At 34.9% G+C, this 16,921-nt stretch overlaps 1 protein-coding gene across 10 annotated transcripts in view; it reads left to right on the plus strand.

Annotated features, from left to right (window-relative positions):
• The window catches only part of TTC3 (tetratricopeptide repeat domain 3), a 154,377-nt gene that overhangs the window by 68,879 nt on the left and 68,577 nt on the right, over positions 1 to 16,921 (plus strand). For all 10 annotated transcript variants that reach the window (XM_027770952.1, XM_027770958.1, XM_027770954.1 and 7 more), the window contains 10 exons: positions 872 to 1,006; positions 1,861 to 1,941; positions 4,277 to 4,389; positions 6,623 to 6,743; positions 9,397 to 9,519; positions 10,748 to 10,849; positions 13,106 to 13,198; positions 13,843 to 13,907; positions 14,924 to 15,060; positions 16,075 to 16,401. In XM_027770952.1, coding sequence (XP_027626753.1) covers positions 872 to 1,006; positions 1,861 to 1,941; positions 4,277 to 4,389; positions 6,623 to 6,743; positions 9,397 to 9,519; positions 10,748 to 10,849; positions 13,106 to 13,198; positions 13,843 to 13,907; positions 14,924 to 15,060; positions 16,075 to 16,401 — 1,297 coding nt within the window. The remainder of the gene's footprint in view (positions 1 to 871; positions 1,007 to 1,860; positions 1,942 to 4,276; positions 4,390 to 6,622; positions 6,744 to 9,396; positions 9,520 to 10,747; positions 10,850 to 13,105; positions 13,199 to 13,842; positions 13,908 to 14,923; positions 15,061 to 16,074; positions 16,402 to 16,921) is intronic.

Consider the following 16,921-nt stretch of genomic DNA (forward strand, 5'->3'; position numbering starts at 1 on the left):
TGTGCATCCAACTACTTTCCCTCTGTGCTTTGTGCAGTAGAGTCTCCTTCAGAGTTTTAGGAACAGTGAGGAATACAGCGTGCATATAAACATTTCCTGCTCCGTTGAATTGTATACAGATAGCTGGCAAGGACTGAGTAGATTTTAGGCTTAATGTCTCATCTTGTCTCTTGAATGTCTAGTCTTGCCTCTTCAATCTATATGAAGCTTTCGTGATGTATAGCTGTTGCCATGTGACTAAAATCTGAATTCAAGTTATAATGTATGTGCCCATATTTATTCAAATTTTAAAGTTTTCTTATTTAAGAGTACATTATAGCAGTTTTGTTTTTTATTTCTTATGTTCTTTCGTTTGACCTTAACCTGTTAGTATCTTTCTAATTCATTTTGTCTAACTGTATTCATGTACATGTTAGTCAGGAGTTGAGCTCTTTCTAAGAATTGAAGTATGTTTCAGGACAGAATGACAGATGTTAAAAATCTGGTAATGATTCATAAATCGATTGCAATGTTCTTACTTATGTAATAGTTCTAGTCTCAACCAAACATTATTTACTTAAACCATGGCTGGTGTTCTCTATATATGTTGTTAAAACTTTAAAATACTGTCTATGTGATCTGAAAAAGCAAACAGAACTTAGCACCACATAGTGTAGATGAACCACCTTTTCTTATCCTGACAGCAGCAGAAGTGACCTTCAAATGCGCAGTGCTGAGAAAGAAATTGAACGAATAAAGGGAAGTTTGGGTATTCAAATACTTCATTATCAGTTATGAAGTATTACTACTCTGTGATGAATTTCGTCATCTTGGATTTTAAACAAACAAGACATAGATTTGGCTTACTGAAATAGAATTTCTTTTTTTGCAGGATTTTGCTAATATTATGAAAATGCTGAGAAGTTTAATCCAAGATGGTTATACAGCCTTGCTGGAGCAGCGTTGCCGCAGTGCTGCACAGACCTTCACAGAGTTGCTGAATGGGTTAGATCCTCAAAAGATAAAGGTGAAGTTGCCATTTCGTAACTTGTTTATCAGTGTTAATGCACCTCAGCCAAATGCAGGTGAGGAGCAAGCGTTGATTTCATTGTACTAATAGACCTGAAATTTGCTGAGATCTGCTGAATCTGTTCCAGATTGTGGGAAGCAGGTATGCGCCAATTCAACTTTATTGTTATAGACAACGGTATACAAACCCTGTTAATACCCTTTAACTGTAGTTGGGTTTATTGGAACTCTTGGCCCTTTCTCATTGCAGTACTAAATCAAGGATTTGTACTCATTTTAGTTATAGCTTTTCATTTGGAAAGAATTTTAGTGAGATAAGTAAATAGCTTAGGCAAAGCTGTAAAAAGGCAAACGTCTTAATCTGTCACTGTGTAAAAGAATATGACTTTAAACCAGGCATGATGTCATGCATCTATAATCTCAAATTGAGACAGGAAGATCATGAGTTCAAAACCAACCTGGGCAACATAACAAGACCCAGTATCTTAGGGAAAAAAAGAATATGACTTCATTTCAGAAGGTTCTAATGTATTATGAACCTTGTCTCAAGGAGCTCTGGGACAATGATTTTTATATTTTAAATATTTGAGAACAATATAATTAATGGTTTATCTTTGTAAAATATATTGGATCTTTGGGAAAATAATGATGCATTTTTGCATAGAAAAAAAACCAGAAAATTATGTTATAACTTCCCTGATGACCTATTATTTTCTAATTCTATTTAGCTTTTAACCTAATGGTACTGATACTGATTTGTGAGACTTTATTATACTTCTTTTCTATTGTGGCTAGAAGTTTGGTATGATAGAACTTTTTTCAGATTTTTAACTGGAACTTTTTTATTGACAGCAACTGAACCTGGCCATGATTAACTATGTCTTAGTAGTCTATGGACTTGCCATTTCTCTCCTGGGAATAGGACAGCCCGAGGTAAGGTTTTTAACAGAGGTAATAAACTATTAAAATAAAACATTGATTTTAGAAGATATGTATAAATTATCTTCCCTTTTTGGCTTATTTCCTTCTGTATATTTTGTTGATAATTTTGTCTGAAATTGCTAAGTTCACTTTAGTTTTTTTTTTTTATTTATTTATTTGTTTATTTATGTATTTATTTATTTAATTTTAGGTTGTTGCCTTAGGGTGTACGAGTTCACCAGAGGTAGACAGAGAGTGGGAAAGCAAAAAAATCACACCCTGTGGGATGGCTACACTGCAATTCATTCTCCTCTTGGAATTTTGGGCACACACATACTCACCCCTGGTGTGATTTCTATGCCACCAGCTCTGGGGTTTGAGTCACAGTTGGCCATGTTAGAGTCCAGTGCCTTAACCACTATGCCACCTGCTGGTCTCATGGTTTTATTTTTTAATGAAAATTTAGTTTATCTTTTTATAAGAAAAGACCATCTCAGGCAACCAGTGGGAATCTACTTTTTATTTATATGAAAAATAAAGAATCTGATATATCACAATATGTTTCACAAACATATCATTGAGGGGAAAAGTCAAGTTGGAAAGCATAAATTGTTTATGGATAGCTGTCTTCCTGTAGAAAAGTAAAGAAACATGGACTATCCGTACATCAAATTAAAAATAGTTGTGAGCTGTAGGTGGCATAGAGGTTAAGGCAGCCGGATCCCATATGGCCAATTGCACGGTTTGAGTCCTCAACCCAGTGGCTTGAGATACATGCCAGGCATATGTGCATGCATGCCCCAAATCCCAAGAGAATGGAGGAGGAGGGATTGTGGTGTGGCCAGCTGTCTGGGGGTTGATTTCTCATTTTCTCTTTTTCTCTCTCCCTTTGAACTAATTTGCCCTAGAGCACGCACACACATAAAAGTTAGTAGTTACGTATTTAGTGATGGAAAGAGGGAATGGGCAGGAGGACAGTTATAAAAGGAGACTTCAATTTTTTTAATTAGAAAAAAACAAAGTAAAAATGATGATATTAATATCTCTTAGATCTGCGTTGTGAGTCCTTGGGTATTTTATTACTTTTGAGATGCAGGCTTCCTGTAACTGCATAAAATCAGGCTGTAGGTAAGAGCTCCTGTGATTGCCGTCCTCCCTGGAATGGGTATGGTCCTGCACTGTTCAGCATTACAGTTTTGCTTCCAAGGTTCTGAGATGTCTATAAATGTCAAAATGCTTTAGAGTAACCTCAGGTGCATTATAACCTTTCTACCAACTTGGACTCCAAGCTTCCCTAGCTAAATAAAGTCTTAACCTTAAATTGCTGCCTAATTAGGATCTAAGTTGTCTTTTTCCTTCCATTCTATCCTGGTGGTCCCCAGTACCTGAGGTTCATTGTTCCTGCTCTTGGTGTGATAGATGAATGTCTTCCATTAAGGGCTGTCTAACTCTTTTCCAGTAGCTCATTGGTGAAAGGAGTTCATGGTTTTAATTTTTTCTAGCCTTGACACAAAAATATTAAATGGCATGTGTTGCCTTATTTCAATAGAAGAAATGGTTTATTGCATTTATGATTTACTGTAAAAAAGTGATACTGCTTTAAAAACCAAACCAAACTAAACAGGTGTGGTAGAGCTTACAACACCTGGGAGAATTTCAGGAAGCCATGTGTGTATTCTACCACGGCCCTTGCTTGAATATTATTGGAGCGCCTCCTTTGAAACTGGCCTCAGAGCTCTTTACAAGCTCTATTTTATAGTGATAGTTTTCTTTGCTGCCTATAACAGGGTTACCAATATTTCTTGGAGCTAAGTGTCCTTTGGAATTTTTCCAAAAACAAAATGCTTTCAAAACATAGAAGTTTCCCACTGTTTAGAATATTCAGAAGAATGTACTCTAAGCTCTTTTAGTTTTTATTCATGGGCTATTTTTTATGCCACAAAACATTGTGACAATATCACCACATGCCTGTCTTTTCAGTAGAGCAGCACTTACCGCAATGTATGCTTTGGTGTATTTGCACCCAAATCAGTCTTTTTTTACCATAAATTCACATGTGTTGATATTAGCCAGCATACACCATGCCCCTAGGATGCACTAGTATATGCTCAGATGGTTGATTGACCGACAGTTCTAGTTCCAACTTTTCATTCTCAAGCAGTATTGGTTTGATTGTGTCTCTGAGTATTCTATGTGATCGAAATTCACATGTATTCTGAGAAAATGAAGGTATAGTTTTGCCATAGAAATTTTTAGATGTAGTTATTTTTAATATGACTCATCCTTCATATAAAATCTGTTCTAGCCTTCACTGTATAAGTGCTCATTGTTCTCATTACTATTAAAGGAGTTATCTGAAGCTGAAAACCAGTTTAAGAGGATTATTGAACACTACCCCAATGAAGGACTTGATTGCTTGGCCTACTGTGGAATTGGAAAAGTATATTTGAAAAAAAACAGGTTAGTATAAATGATACTTCTTTAAGCTCCAGGCTGGTAAGTCATTCAAAGTCTAATGGATGATGATCCCATTCTAGAATTATTTTTAATCTTCTCTACTTACAACAAAGCTACTCTAATTTCAAGTTACTTTAAGGACCTGGCATTTCAATATCAGTACTTAATTGTTAAAGCAAGGCCAATCCAGTTTAGTTTCTAGTGCTTCCTAATTTTGCATCAAATGAGAAAGTAATAGAATAATGTGACATGGAAGATTTAATATTTTTCAGTGTGTGACATCTATAAATGGTAACTGCATTGATTTAAGTTCATGCTTTAAAAAATCTTATCATACAATTTTTGGGTTAAATACCTGTTTCTGAAAAAATGTAATGAAAACAGCTTAATTTTTAAAATGTTTACTCCTTTATTAGTAAAGTTCTTAAAATTAATTTTTATTGTGATTTCTGATTTATATATATTATTATATAACTTTGTGGAACACAGTACGGTTTTCAAAGCATGCATACAGTATGTAATAATCAAATCAAGGATACAGACATACACTTCTTATTTGATGTTGAACATTATGTTATGTTGTACATATTCAGTATTAGTCCTGATAGCTTTTGAGGGGAGGGGAGTATATTTTAAATTGTCATGACATTTCCTACTCTGCTGTGGTATATGGTTTTATAGCCTGTTCCACTTGTTTACATGTATTCTTGTGTCTGTTAATAATTTTCTCCCAACCTTTTTCATATCATAAAAACAATTTTAATAATAGGTGTGTGTGTGGGTATACACAAAGAGATTGTAAGTTAGGAATAAAAAAATCTCCTCTCTGAACTTCTATTATCATTTGAAATCTTTACTCAAAGTGTAATATGTAGCTACTTTATAGATATTTCATGTCTTTTAGTCCTGTCTCCTCAAATTGGCAGTATGACCTTTAGGGGACAGGATTATGTCTTAATAACAAAAAAACTCTGTCCCTGTCACTTGTACCTAATACAGTGGTAAATATGTTAGGTTGCTTTATAAAGAAACTGTTGACTGATTGAACATCAATCAAAACTTTTAAATCTTCATCTGACTTTTTAGGGGAAATTGTATGAGACTTTTGGGACACTAACCCTATAGTGTGTCTAGTCTGTACTTCATAGATTTTAAAAGATTAAGTAAAAGTTTTACTTCATAAGTTACTGTCTCAGTAGGCTGTCCTATATTAAGGAGAAGGTAGATGTAGGGGAAGAAGATGTAGCAGTCACCTTTGTAGTTACAACAAATGAAATTGATTTTAAAATTTCATGTGCGTTTAGGACATACCTGTTTTAATTCATTGGCCATATGCAGTTATTTACTAGGTCTAGGAAAGTAACAATGTCAAATCAGGAGGACACAGTAAACTAAACAGTCTTTGCCACCTGAAGAACATTTACATTTTGATTTCTAAATGGTATGAGATTAAAGATCTTACATGCTGGCTTTCTGGCATATTAATGTGCAGTTTCTGGTTAAAGGTCTTGTTTATAACTTATGGTGAGTAGTGCTCTAGCTTTTCTGCATGTGAATTTATGCATAGATGTAGGCAAAAATAAGTTCGTAAATTGGACAATCATTTCAAGATTGCAGAAAACTCTTCTTTAGTCTAATGAGAAGAATAAGGCCTGGTTAATTTTATAATCCAGTATTTTTTTTTTTTTTTGATTTAGTGAACCATGGAACTCTATTGACATTATTTTTTGAAACTGTGAATCAAAACAGAACTTAAAAATTTCAAACTTAATAAAGCAATTTAAATGCACATTCATTCTGTTAAAATAATTCACTGTTTTATAGTAAAGATGTTCAGAATATATGATCCTTTAAAAATTTTTTATCAGATTTTTACTACAGGTATCTTAATAGGGTCAAGTTAAAATGGAGCAACTAAATTCTTTTTCAGTTTTCTGTTGTAATTATTGAAACTTTTAAAAATAAATCGCAATTTTTAAAAGGATTAGTGTACGTCTCCCGTAATGAAGCTAGTGTTTAGGATGAATTTCTGTTCAGTTCATAATATTTTTATAGCAAACAGCAGCAATGCATTAGCTTTTTAAAAGATAATTTAGATTACATTGAATATTTCTGTTTAGTGATTTATCAAACAGACTCTTCTTAGTAAGTTTGGAATGCAGGCTACTTTTGTTGTGGTAAATGAAAATACCATGTCACATCTTTAATATCTTCTTTCTTCTAATTATGACTTTAGATTTCTGGAAGCGCTTAATCACTTTGAGAAAGCAAAAACCTTGATTTATCGCCTTCCTGGAGTGTTAACTTGGCCCACAACTAATGTGATTATCGAAGAATCTCAGCCAGGGAAAATAAAGGTTGTAATTTATTTCTGCAGTTTCTTACTATTAACGGCCAACTGTGTTGACTGGCTTAGGTTTCAGAAGACAATGAGATGATTACTTCATCCCTTCTTTCCCCACATGAATTTCCCTTTAAACGCTAATGAGAATCACTGCTATTTATTGATCTTTTTATTTTCTTAATTTATGACAGAGTATGTGTGTTCACTGGAGAAAGGCCAAGAGGGAAAATGAGAAAGTATCCCCCAGGGGGATGGCCACACCACATTCCCCTCTCCTCCCTTCTTCTCTTGGGATTTTGGGCATGCATGTGTACATGGCCAGTGCATATTTCAAGTTGCCAGGTTGAACTGTGCAGTTGGCCAATTGAGATCCAGGTGCTTTAACCACCACACTACTGGCTGGCCCTAATTTTTTGTCTATAAAAGGTTTACCTACAATTATGCCAATCACACACCTTCCATGTGTCATGGAATTTAGTCCTGCAGATTAGATACTATCATTATTCCCATTTTACCGATGAGGAAAACTAAGTATAGAGAGGTTAAGTGACGAGCTCAAGGTTAAACAGCAAGATGAAGCTGGGATGTGAAGGTAGGCCTTCTGACTTCAGAATCTGTGTTACTAAGCCATATGCTGTACTAGTTGTACTTAGAGACAGGAGTGGCATTGTTTCATCACTCACAGTCACTACAATGACTGAGAAGTACTTGAAGACATGGAAAATAAGAATTTAGTCTCATATCCAGAAGTCTAAGTATGCTTTGCTAAATTATGTATGAATTTACTGAGAAAGGGCTTTACTTGTGATGAAACTTTTCATGTCCTCAGAAGTTGCTTTTGACTGAAGCCTTTAAAAGTACAAGGGTCAACTTTTAGAACTCAGTAATAAAGAATCTTCTTAAAAAGAAGATAATAACCGATAAGCACATGAAAAGATGTTCATCATTAACCTTCACAGAAATGCAAATGAAAACCACAGTGAGCTATTGCTTCACACTCAGTAGGATGTGGGTAGACAGTCAGTGTCAGTAAGAAGGAGAAAAATTTGGAACATCTGTACTTGCTGGTGGTAATGTAAAATGGTGAGGCCGCTTTGGAAAATAGCCTGGCAGTTCCTCATACAATGAACAGAGTTACCATATGACCCAACAGTTTCACTCCCAGGTATGTACAGAGAAAGGAAAACTTGTCCTTAGTAAAGCTTACGCATAAATGTTCATAGCAGCATTGTTCATAATAGCCTCAGAACAGCCCAGGTGTCCCATCAAGTGATGAATAGAAAAACAAGTAAATAAAATGTACTGACACATGCTGCAACATGGATGATCCTTGAAAGTATCATACTAAGACACCAGACCGTGTAGAAGGCCGTGTAGTGTATAAATTACACTGATCTAAAACCTTCAGAGTAGGCAAATCTGTGTTTAGAGCTAGAAAGTATATTAGTGAGGAGGGACTGCTAATGGATATGGAATTCCTTGAGGGGCGATGAAAACGTTCTATATTTAGATTGTGGTACTGGTTGTATAACCCTACAAATACATTATAAACCACTAAACTGTAAACTTTGAATGTGTGAATTGTATGGAATGTTAATTGTATTTCAACAAAACTGTTAACAAAAAGATAAAACAAAATACTGGATCTTCTGTTTGTATAAAGCTGGAATGGAGGCATGGGAGCTGTTGATAACAAAAAACCAGCACTAGAAGCATGGTATGAGTCTCTCAGGGGGTTCAGCAACAGTGGGATTCTCCAGGGAATGAATAAGCACAAGTGGCAGAGATTCAAGAAGGCAGATGAATGGCAGTTTTAGAATCTAGATGAAGTGACATTTGGAAACAGAACAGTAGTCTTCAGGGTCGTCCTAAGGATTAATCTATCTTACGTGACTGCCTCTGAATGCTTGAAGGAGATTACTGAGAGCTATAAATTGTAAAATGAGGTCCAATTATTGTAACAGAGGATACAATTTTGATTCTGCCTCTTGAAATTCTGAAAAGAATTTTTTTGTTTTGTTGAGTCCTCTAAAAAAATCTGTCTCAACTCATCTCTGTATGGGCCTTTTTAAAAAAAAAAAGTTTTAATTTAATTTATTCATTCGTTTATTTTAATTTGACCAGAGTTAGAGAGAGAGGGAAAGTGAGGAAGCAAGCCACTAGGTCCAGGACTCAAACTGTGGTTGGCCATGTGGGAGTGTCCAGTGCCTTAACCTCCCCACTACCTGCTGGTCTCCCCTAAAATTTTTCTTTTTTTTTTTTTTTGGCAGACATTTTTGCTATAGGGCACATGTGCTTGCCAGAGAGACAGAAAGTGAGAAGTCATCCCCCAGGTGGATGGCCATGCCATAATCCCTTTTTCTCCATTCTCCTTTTGAGATTTTGGGCACACACACACAAGCGCCCAGCGTGAGTTTTAAAGCGCCAGGTCCATGACTTGAACCACGGTTAACTACTTGGGAATCCAGTGATGTAACCATTACATTATCTGCTAGTCCCATGTATGGACCTTTTTCTACGTGATTTTTTTTTTTTTTTTGTAGTTTGTTCTTGTCTGAAGCAATTTAGTCATTCTTTTGTCGAAACCATTTTGATCAAAGATAAGAGGTTATTGAAATTACAAGCATTTTCATAGACACATAATACTAATTTTGTTTTGTTTTTAGATGCTGTTAGAGAAATTTGTTGAAGAATGCAGGTTTCCTCCTGTGCCAGATGCCATATGCTGCTATCAAAAGTGCCATGGATATTCCAAAATCCAGATATACATAACTGATCCAGACTTCAAGGTAAAATAATGAATGTACAGTGGGACAATTGGAGGCACTCAGGTGGTCTGGCTTGTTAGTAGGTTTACGTCCTCTTTTCTGCCCCTTCACTTGGACTTCTTTTATTTATATTCAAATCCATAAGAAAATCAGAGTACATCCAGTTGTAGCCAAATTAAAGGAGACTTTCATTAAGCTAGTGGCTGCAGAGAACCTCATGTCACTCCAAAATCTTACAGCCCCGAAGCAGGGGGGAGGAAGGTATATAAAGGCAAAAACCACAAAAGAAAAAAAAAAGCATGCATCTAAGAAAGTACAGGCCTTGAGTTATGTGAAAGTGGCTCACAAAAACTGAAAAAAAGCGAGTTATCAGGAAGGACAGTTATAAATGGCTGCATCCGCTGGTGATAAATATTTGGTTAGAAGGACAGGGATGGATGGCAGCATTCACCTACTGGTGATAAGCAGTCAGTGAGGAATTTTCAGGAGACGCTTACAGGTCAGGTTACAGGGAAAGGGAAATGGCAGCGGAGTCATATTCAAAATGGAGATGCTCATGTTTCACTTTCTGTCTACATCATCTTTTGTGAGACCCCAGAGCCACCAAAATAAACATTGTGACCTGAGAAGGCAGGCTAGCTAGGTTTATTGATATTTCCTTCTAGCCACTGTTTCACGAAACTGCTCAGGTAACTGCTTCGTCCTCAGGAGCATAAGACCCAAAGTAAGATTATTATCTTTGATTCATTGGAATTTTTATATCTAGCAAAATTTGATTCCAAGAATATAAAGGCCATTGTGATCACTTGATTGGTCTTAGTGACGTAAATTTGAGACCAAATCTGGCATTTAATGAAATAAATAAATTACCAGTTTATTTATAAAGATAATGGTTGCCCACTATCTCTGGTTAGTAGATTAAATGAAATAAAGTTTATAAAATGTTTGATATATTGTAAAAGATAATACATCTTTATACTGTAAAAATGAGGATATTAGTTAAGTTCTTTATCCCTGGCACTAGGCAATTTGGGATCAGACTTACTGCCTCTTTCATGGAATGTGTAGTTAGGTCTGTCAGGTAAATGCAACAACTCTACCTTGACTTGTGTGTTGTAAGTAAGTGTGTTGACTTGTGTGTTGTAAGTAAGTGTGTTGACTTGTGTGTTGTAAGTAAGTGTGTTGACTTGTGTGTTGTAAGTGTGTGTGCATAAACATCTTTAAAATGTGAATTAAAATTTTTTTCTAGGGTTTTATACGAATCAGCTGTTGCCAGTACTGTAAAATAGAATTTCACATGAACTGCTGGAAGAAACTGAAAACAACCACCTTTAATGATAAAATTGACAAGGTAAGGCATAATATAAATAATATCTAGGTTTTTTTTTTTTTTTTTTTTTTTTTTTGCTATAGGGCACATGTGATCGCCAGAAAGATGAGAGAAAGAAAGCGAGCAATCACCCTCCAGGGAGGATGGCCACATTGCAATCCCTTCTCCTCCATTCTCCTCTCAGGATCTTAGGCATGCACGCACCTGGCATGAGTTCAAGCCACCGGGTCCCAGACTCAAACTGCAGTCAACTACATGGGAGTCCAGTGACATAGCCATTATGCCAACTGCTGGTCCCAATTATCTAGATCTAGATTTTTACTAGTATTTTTTGTATTGATTCTGTTCCTACCAGGAATCTTAAAAAAAAAAAAAAGAAAAAAAGTCGTAAGTAAATGTAACTTCCTTCCTGAGCATTCTAGATGCAATTAGAACTTTTTAAGTTATAATTCTAATATTAAAGCAAAATATCAGTCTTTGTTTGATTTTATGCAATTATAAAAGCAGTACCCATTTATTAAATGATTTAATAAATCATTTAACCAGCTTTTGTAGTGGGAATAGCTTGATGAAAAATAAACATTTAGGGCCAGCCCCGTGGCCTAGTTGTTAAGGGAGCCAGATCCTGAATGGCTGACCTCAGCTCCAGCACCTGGGGGGGACATAGTGGGGAGATGTGTGTGTGTTCCAAATTCTGACAGGGTAGGAAAATAGAGGAGAAAGGATTGTGGCATGACCATGTTCCATTGTGGGGTGCTTTGTCCCTCCTTCCCTCTTTCTCTGAATCTGTTTCTCTCTGATAACCACATGTATATTCTGAGAATTAAAAATAAACATAAAGGGAGGCAACAGGTGACATGATGGTTAAGGTGCTAGATTCCCACATAGCCAACCGTGGTTTGAGTCCCAGACCTAGTGACTTGCTTTCTCACTTTCCCTCTCTCTCTCTCTGTCTCTCTCATCAAATTAAAAAATAATAAATAAATAAATCTTTAAAAAAATTAAAATTCAAATGTTTGAATTTCTAATACAGATCATAAATTTTGTACTGATAATTTTTGTCTTTCATGGATCTTTCATTCATCACAGTGTTGATATAGAGTTGATGTCTTAAAATTTTTATTTTCTACCAAAACTTGATAAGGTAATTTATACTAAGAAATCAACTGACATTCTATAATGACGTCTCTCCTTGGAGGTTTTCTGTACTTAGAGAAAAGGCACAATTTCACAATCTATTTGCATTTATATAATTTGTTTCTAATCTGTATAAGCTATGGGCTTAGAAAACCTTTTTGTACATTGCATAGGCTCATATAGACCACTATCCTTATTGGAGAAAAAATGAGGTTGTGCTAGGTGTCTGTTTGCAACAGAGATTATTCAAGTTAGTAGAAATCACTTCTCACATTTTGTACATTTTCACATAGTTCACTGAAGATGTAATGGTATGACCAAATAACTATTGCCCTCTAGTCACTTCTGTACTGTCTTTGTCTTACCTAAATGGAGTTTCTGAAGTGACTTACTCAGCCTAGTAGTTTTGACTGTTTTTTTTTTTTGACAGTTTTGACTGTTCCCAGGTTTTTTATTTTTTGTTTATCAAATAATTACTTATTTAATTTTTTAAAATTAATTATGTTTAATTTGACCAGAGAGACGGAAAGTGGGAAGGCAAGCTACCAGATCCAGGACTTGAACCGTCAAATGGGAGCCCAGTGCCTTAACCACTACACTACCTACTACCCCTTGTTCCCAGGTTTTGAATTAGTTCGCTTTGTAAAGTATCACTAAGATGTGCTATAGTAATACTCAACCCAATTATTTTGTGGTTTACAGTTAGAGAGGGTCATTTTTTGTGTACATCACTTGTCATACTGGCCATAGATGGGCTCTAGCAACCCTGTTGTACATAGCCATGTTTTTTGTTTCTGAATCTGATTTAAAGAGTGTCCTTTTCTGGAACATGTTCCTGTGTCAAAGGGAAAAGAGCAGTGGTCAGTGTATGTAAACTTAAATCCTTTGCTTAGGCATGTCAGTTCACTGACCCAAGCAAGTCGCAAGATCAGCCCTATACCCAGAAGGTATTCTTCCTTTAGGGAGGCTCTGAAAAGCATATGGCCATGAGCAAGGACTTTCAGTGCTTTCCTGAAGAAGGATCGAAACGGACCATATTTTGACTACCTGGTAGTTAAAATGGTATGTCTATATAGATTTATCTGTGCCTGCCCCCATGTCCCAGAAGTATAACATTGTTCTGTTTTATTAATTAAATAGGATTTTCTACAAGGAATCTGTCTTACCCCTGACTGTGAGGGTATCATTTCTAAGATCATCATCTTCAGCAGTGGTGGTCAAGTTAAATGTGAAGTAAGTATCTAAGTCTTATTAAATTGATAGCCCAAATGTTGACATGTTTTAAAATATTGGTAGAAGTCGTATAATTTGGATCTTGCCTTTTCCAGAAAGGAAAGTTACTTCATTTAAGAAAATATAGGAAATATTAGGATATGCAAATGCCTTATAGAGATGAAGCATTCTCGTGCTCTTTTATTTCCCCGTGGAAAGAGGCTTTTTACATTGTAGCTTTACTATTTTACTCCTTTAGATAACTGTCTTGTAATCCCTAGTGAATATTTGAATATTGATGAGGAAGGGGGCTGTGTCCTTAGGGATGAGAAGTGTCTTAAGGAATTTCTTTAACTTTATTATGTAGAGTGGCAAGAGTGGGTAGTTGTAATAATTTTGTGATTCACTGGATTTTCCGCTTACTCCTAGTTTTTATTAACTTCTTCCTAAAGTATGTCTACTCACTTGTTCCTCTTTTCAGTAAATTACTTTGCTGAAGCTTTCTGGGTTTTAGCCCATAAAGATATCTGATTCAGAACGTCGTCACTGTTCTCTATGAAACTGAACACTGACTGTGTGCTTCTGAAATACTTGTTGCTTGTGGTTTTGTGCTTTATGTTATGAGAGTATGAGACAAATTTTGGATGTCTTTGTTTTATTTTTAGTTTGAACACAAGGTCATAAAAGAAAAGGCTCCTCCAAGACCTATTCTGAAACAGAAATGTTCTAGGTAAGATTTTTAACAATCAGTAGTGTAATGATATATATCCTGGAATATAATTCTATTAAATGCAGATGTCTAAATTATGCTATTCTTTAAATTGACTGTGTGCACATATATCCAAATAAGTGTTTTGTAAATAGTTTTTATAGTTATTTAAAACTTAAAGAGAACGAACCTAGAATGTTTAAATATGTAAACTTGAATCAGCATGATTATTTAGTGGTTAAATTTGTAAGTAAAATTATGACAACTAGTGTCACGAAATTATGTTTGATTAATAGATTTGGCATTTAGGTAAAAATTATATTTTTAGTTATAGGTTGTTTAAACTTTAATTCCAAAGCATTTTTCATTTTTCTCTCTCTTTGGCAAGTATTTGAACAATGATGTTTCTTACTGTGAAATACTCAATGTATTCTAAATTATCCACTTTTCTGTGTCTTTTTGTTCAGCTTAATTAATTCTATTTCTTTTTCTTCTCCTTTTTGTCCTGTTTCTTGTTTTGCATTCTAAGAAGTGATTCTTTTTCATTATTTGTTAATGAGAAAAAGCAAAAGAAAAAGATGAACAGAATTATTTGATAGGGAGAATTCATTGTAATTAGATGAACCAAATTCCCATGCTATCAGTCATTACAGGGATATGAAAATAATATTTTATTATGAGAGATTTCTTTGAAATAAAAGTTTACATATATTTTCTTGCAGAGTAACTTGTACTCTTTTTATTTATGCTGCCATTTATATACATGGGAATGACATCTACATAATCTACTATGACTTAGAAATCACTTAATCTTTGAGGTTGTTGTTTTTATGAAACAAATACTCTTATTTTGATTGAATTGTGATCGTGTAAATCTGTGGGGTTTTTATATTGGACAGAAGATGTAGGCCAGGTTCTAACTACAAAGGAAACCTTCTAACCTATTGCTTGGAGAATGGTTTCTACAGTAGGCAGAGGAAAGTAGTTCATTAGCTTATACCAGAGGTGAATTATCCCTAAATATAAATATTTATCAGCCTAGAGAAGCTAAGACTGAAAGAAGACAAAAAGCTGAAGAGAAAGATCCAAAAAAAAGAAGCAAAAAAGTTAGCACAAGAACGAATGGAAGAGGACCTGAGAGAAAGCAATCCACCCAAAAATGAAGAACCAAAAGGTATGCAAAGCCCAAAGCATGATATGAGTAATATATGCTTGCTTAAAGTATAAATATAAATATTCACCTTATTGGACCTTATAGTAATCATTTCCTCATTGCAGTCCAGGTTTCAGTTAGTATTTTAATGTGGTCATCATCATCTACTCCAAACTGGAGTGTGTTGGTTTGAAGAACACTGATTTTAAAAACGATACACACGATCCAGATGCTACTTGCTGCTAACTCTGGGCAGTTTCCTTGTTTCAAAGTGAAGGTGGACTTAATGTCTGAACTACATATTGGATGTTCGAGAGTGTGCTATAAATTCTGCTATGTGGATTTAAGTTCCAAAATGTTGAACTGTAAATTAGCAACCAATGATCTGAAATAATGCTGAGTTCAGATGCAGAGACAGTTCACCCTTCAATTTGGTGTTCATCTATTCTTTTTTCTCTGATCAATATGGGAATGTCTCACGGACCCTGTGTACATGTTGGCCAGTGTGTTTCTTTTCAGTTTTGAGTTAAATTTTTCTTTCTTTTTTACTATTGTGACTGTTCCAAAGTGAAACTTGCTCTATTTTTTTATCTAGTATTCCAATAATCTTTCACAAATGAATCAAAAGTATTTTTCCCACTAAAAAATTTTTCAGTGACTGTATAGTAAATATGCATACTTGCTGACTAAACGTGTTAATTGAATATAAAATTAAGTAGTTGATGAAGCTAGGTTTGGATTGTTGAGGGCAACAACTGTCGTATTTTACTGAAACTAAGTTTTTAGATACTGTTGCATGAATGGTGCAGAATGAAGGGTATATAGGACTTACTTTTGATATGTTTGATTTAATATAAACATTCAGATCTTTTCAGAGATATTAAATATTCATATTCCTAATTTAAAACTTCTTGAGATTTTTATGTAAAACAAATATAGAATCAATCTGAGTCATTTTATATTATATGGTGTTACATTTTTTCTGGTTTACATTATTGCAAATTCTATTTATTAACTATTATTATTTATCCTTAGAAACAGTAGACAATGTTCAGAATTGTCAGTTCCTGGATGACAGAATTCTACAGTGCATTAAGCAGTATGCTGACAAAATTAAATCTGGCATACTGAATACTTCCAAGCTTCTTAAAGAATTGCTTTCTTGGAAAGTTTTGAGCACAGAAGACTATACAACCTGCTTTTCCAGCAGAAATTTCCTAAATGAAGCAGTGGACTACGTCATTCGTCACTTGATTCGAGAAAAGGATAGAGTGAAGACAAGGATATTTCTGCATGTTTTAAGCGAGCTTAAAGAAGTGGAGCCCAAATTAGCCACTTGGATCCAGAAACTTAACAGCTTTGGTATGTCCCTTCACGTTTGGGAGTAATGTAGTGTAACAGAAAGAATAAACATAGGTCTCTGAATCCTTTTAATTTTCCTGTCAAACCATTTATGATGTTTCAGATACAGACAGGACTACAAATGTGTATAGTTAAAAATACTCTTTCTCCATGAGCCAGTAGGTGGCATTGGATCCCACATGGCCCAGTATGTGGCTTGAATCCTGTACTAGGCAGCTTGAAAATCATGTTGGTGGGTGTGTGTGCAGGTCCAAAATCCCAAGAGGAGAATGGAGAAAAAGGGATGTGTCATGGCCATCTTCTCTGAGAGATGGTTTCTCATTTTCTCTCTCTCTGTCTCCAGTGATCATGTGAGCCATATGACAAAAATCTTTAAAAAAAAAAAAAAAAAAAAAAAAAAGAAAGAAAAGAAACAATTTCCCCATACACACACACACATATACACACATAATTTTTTTTAAATAATTATTTATTCAACTCCATTTATTATTATTTTTTATTATTATTATATTTGACCAGA

The sequence above is a fragment of the Tupaia chinensis genome, unplaced genomic scaffold, assembly GCF_000334495.1.
Source record: "Tupaia chinensis unplaced genomic scaffold, TupChi_1.0 Scaffold000175_1, whole genome shotgun sequence".
NCBI classification, from domain to species: Eukaryota; Metazoa; Chordata; class Mammalia; order Scandentia; family Tupaiidae; genus Tupaia; species Tupaia belangeri.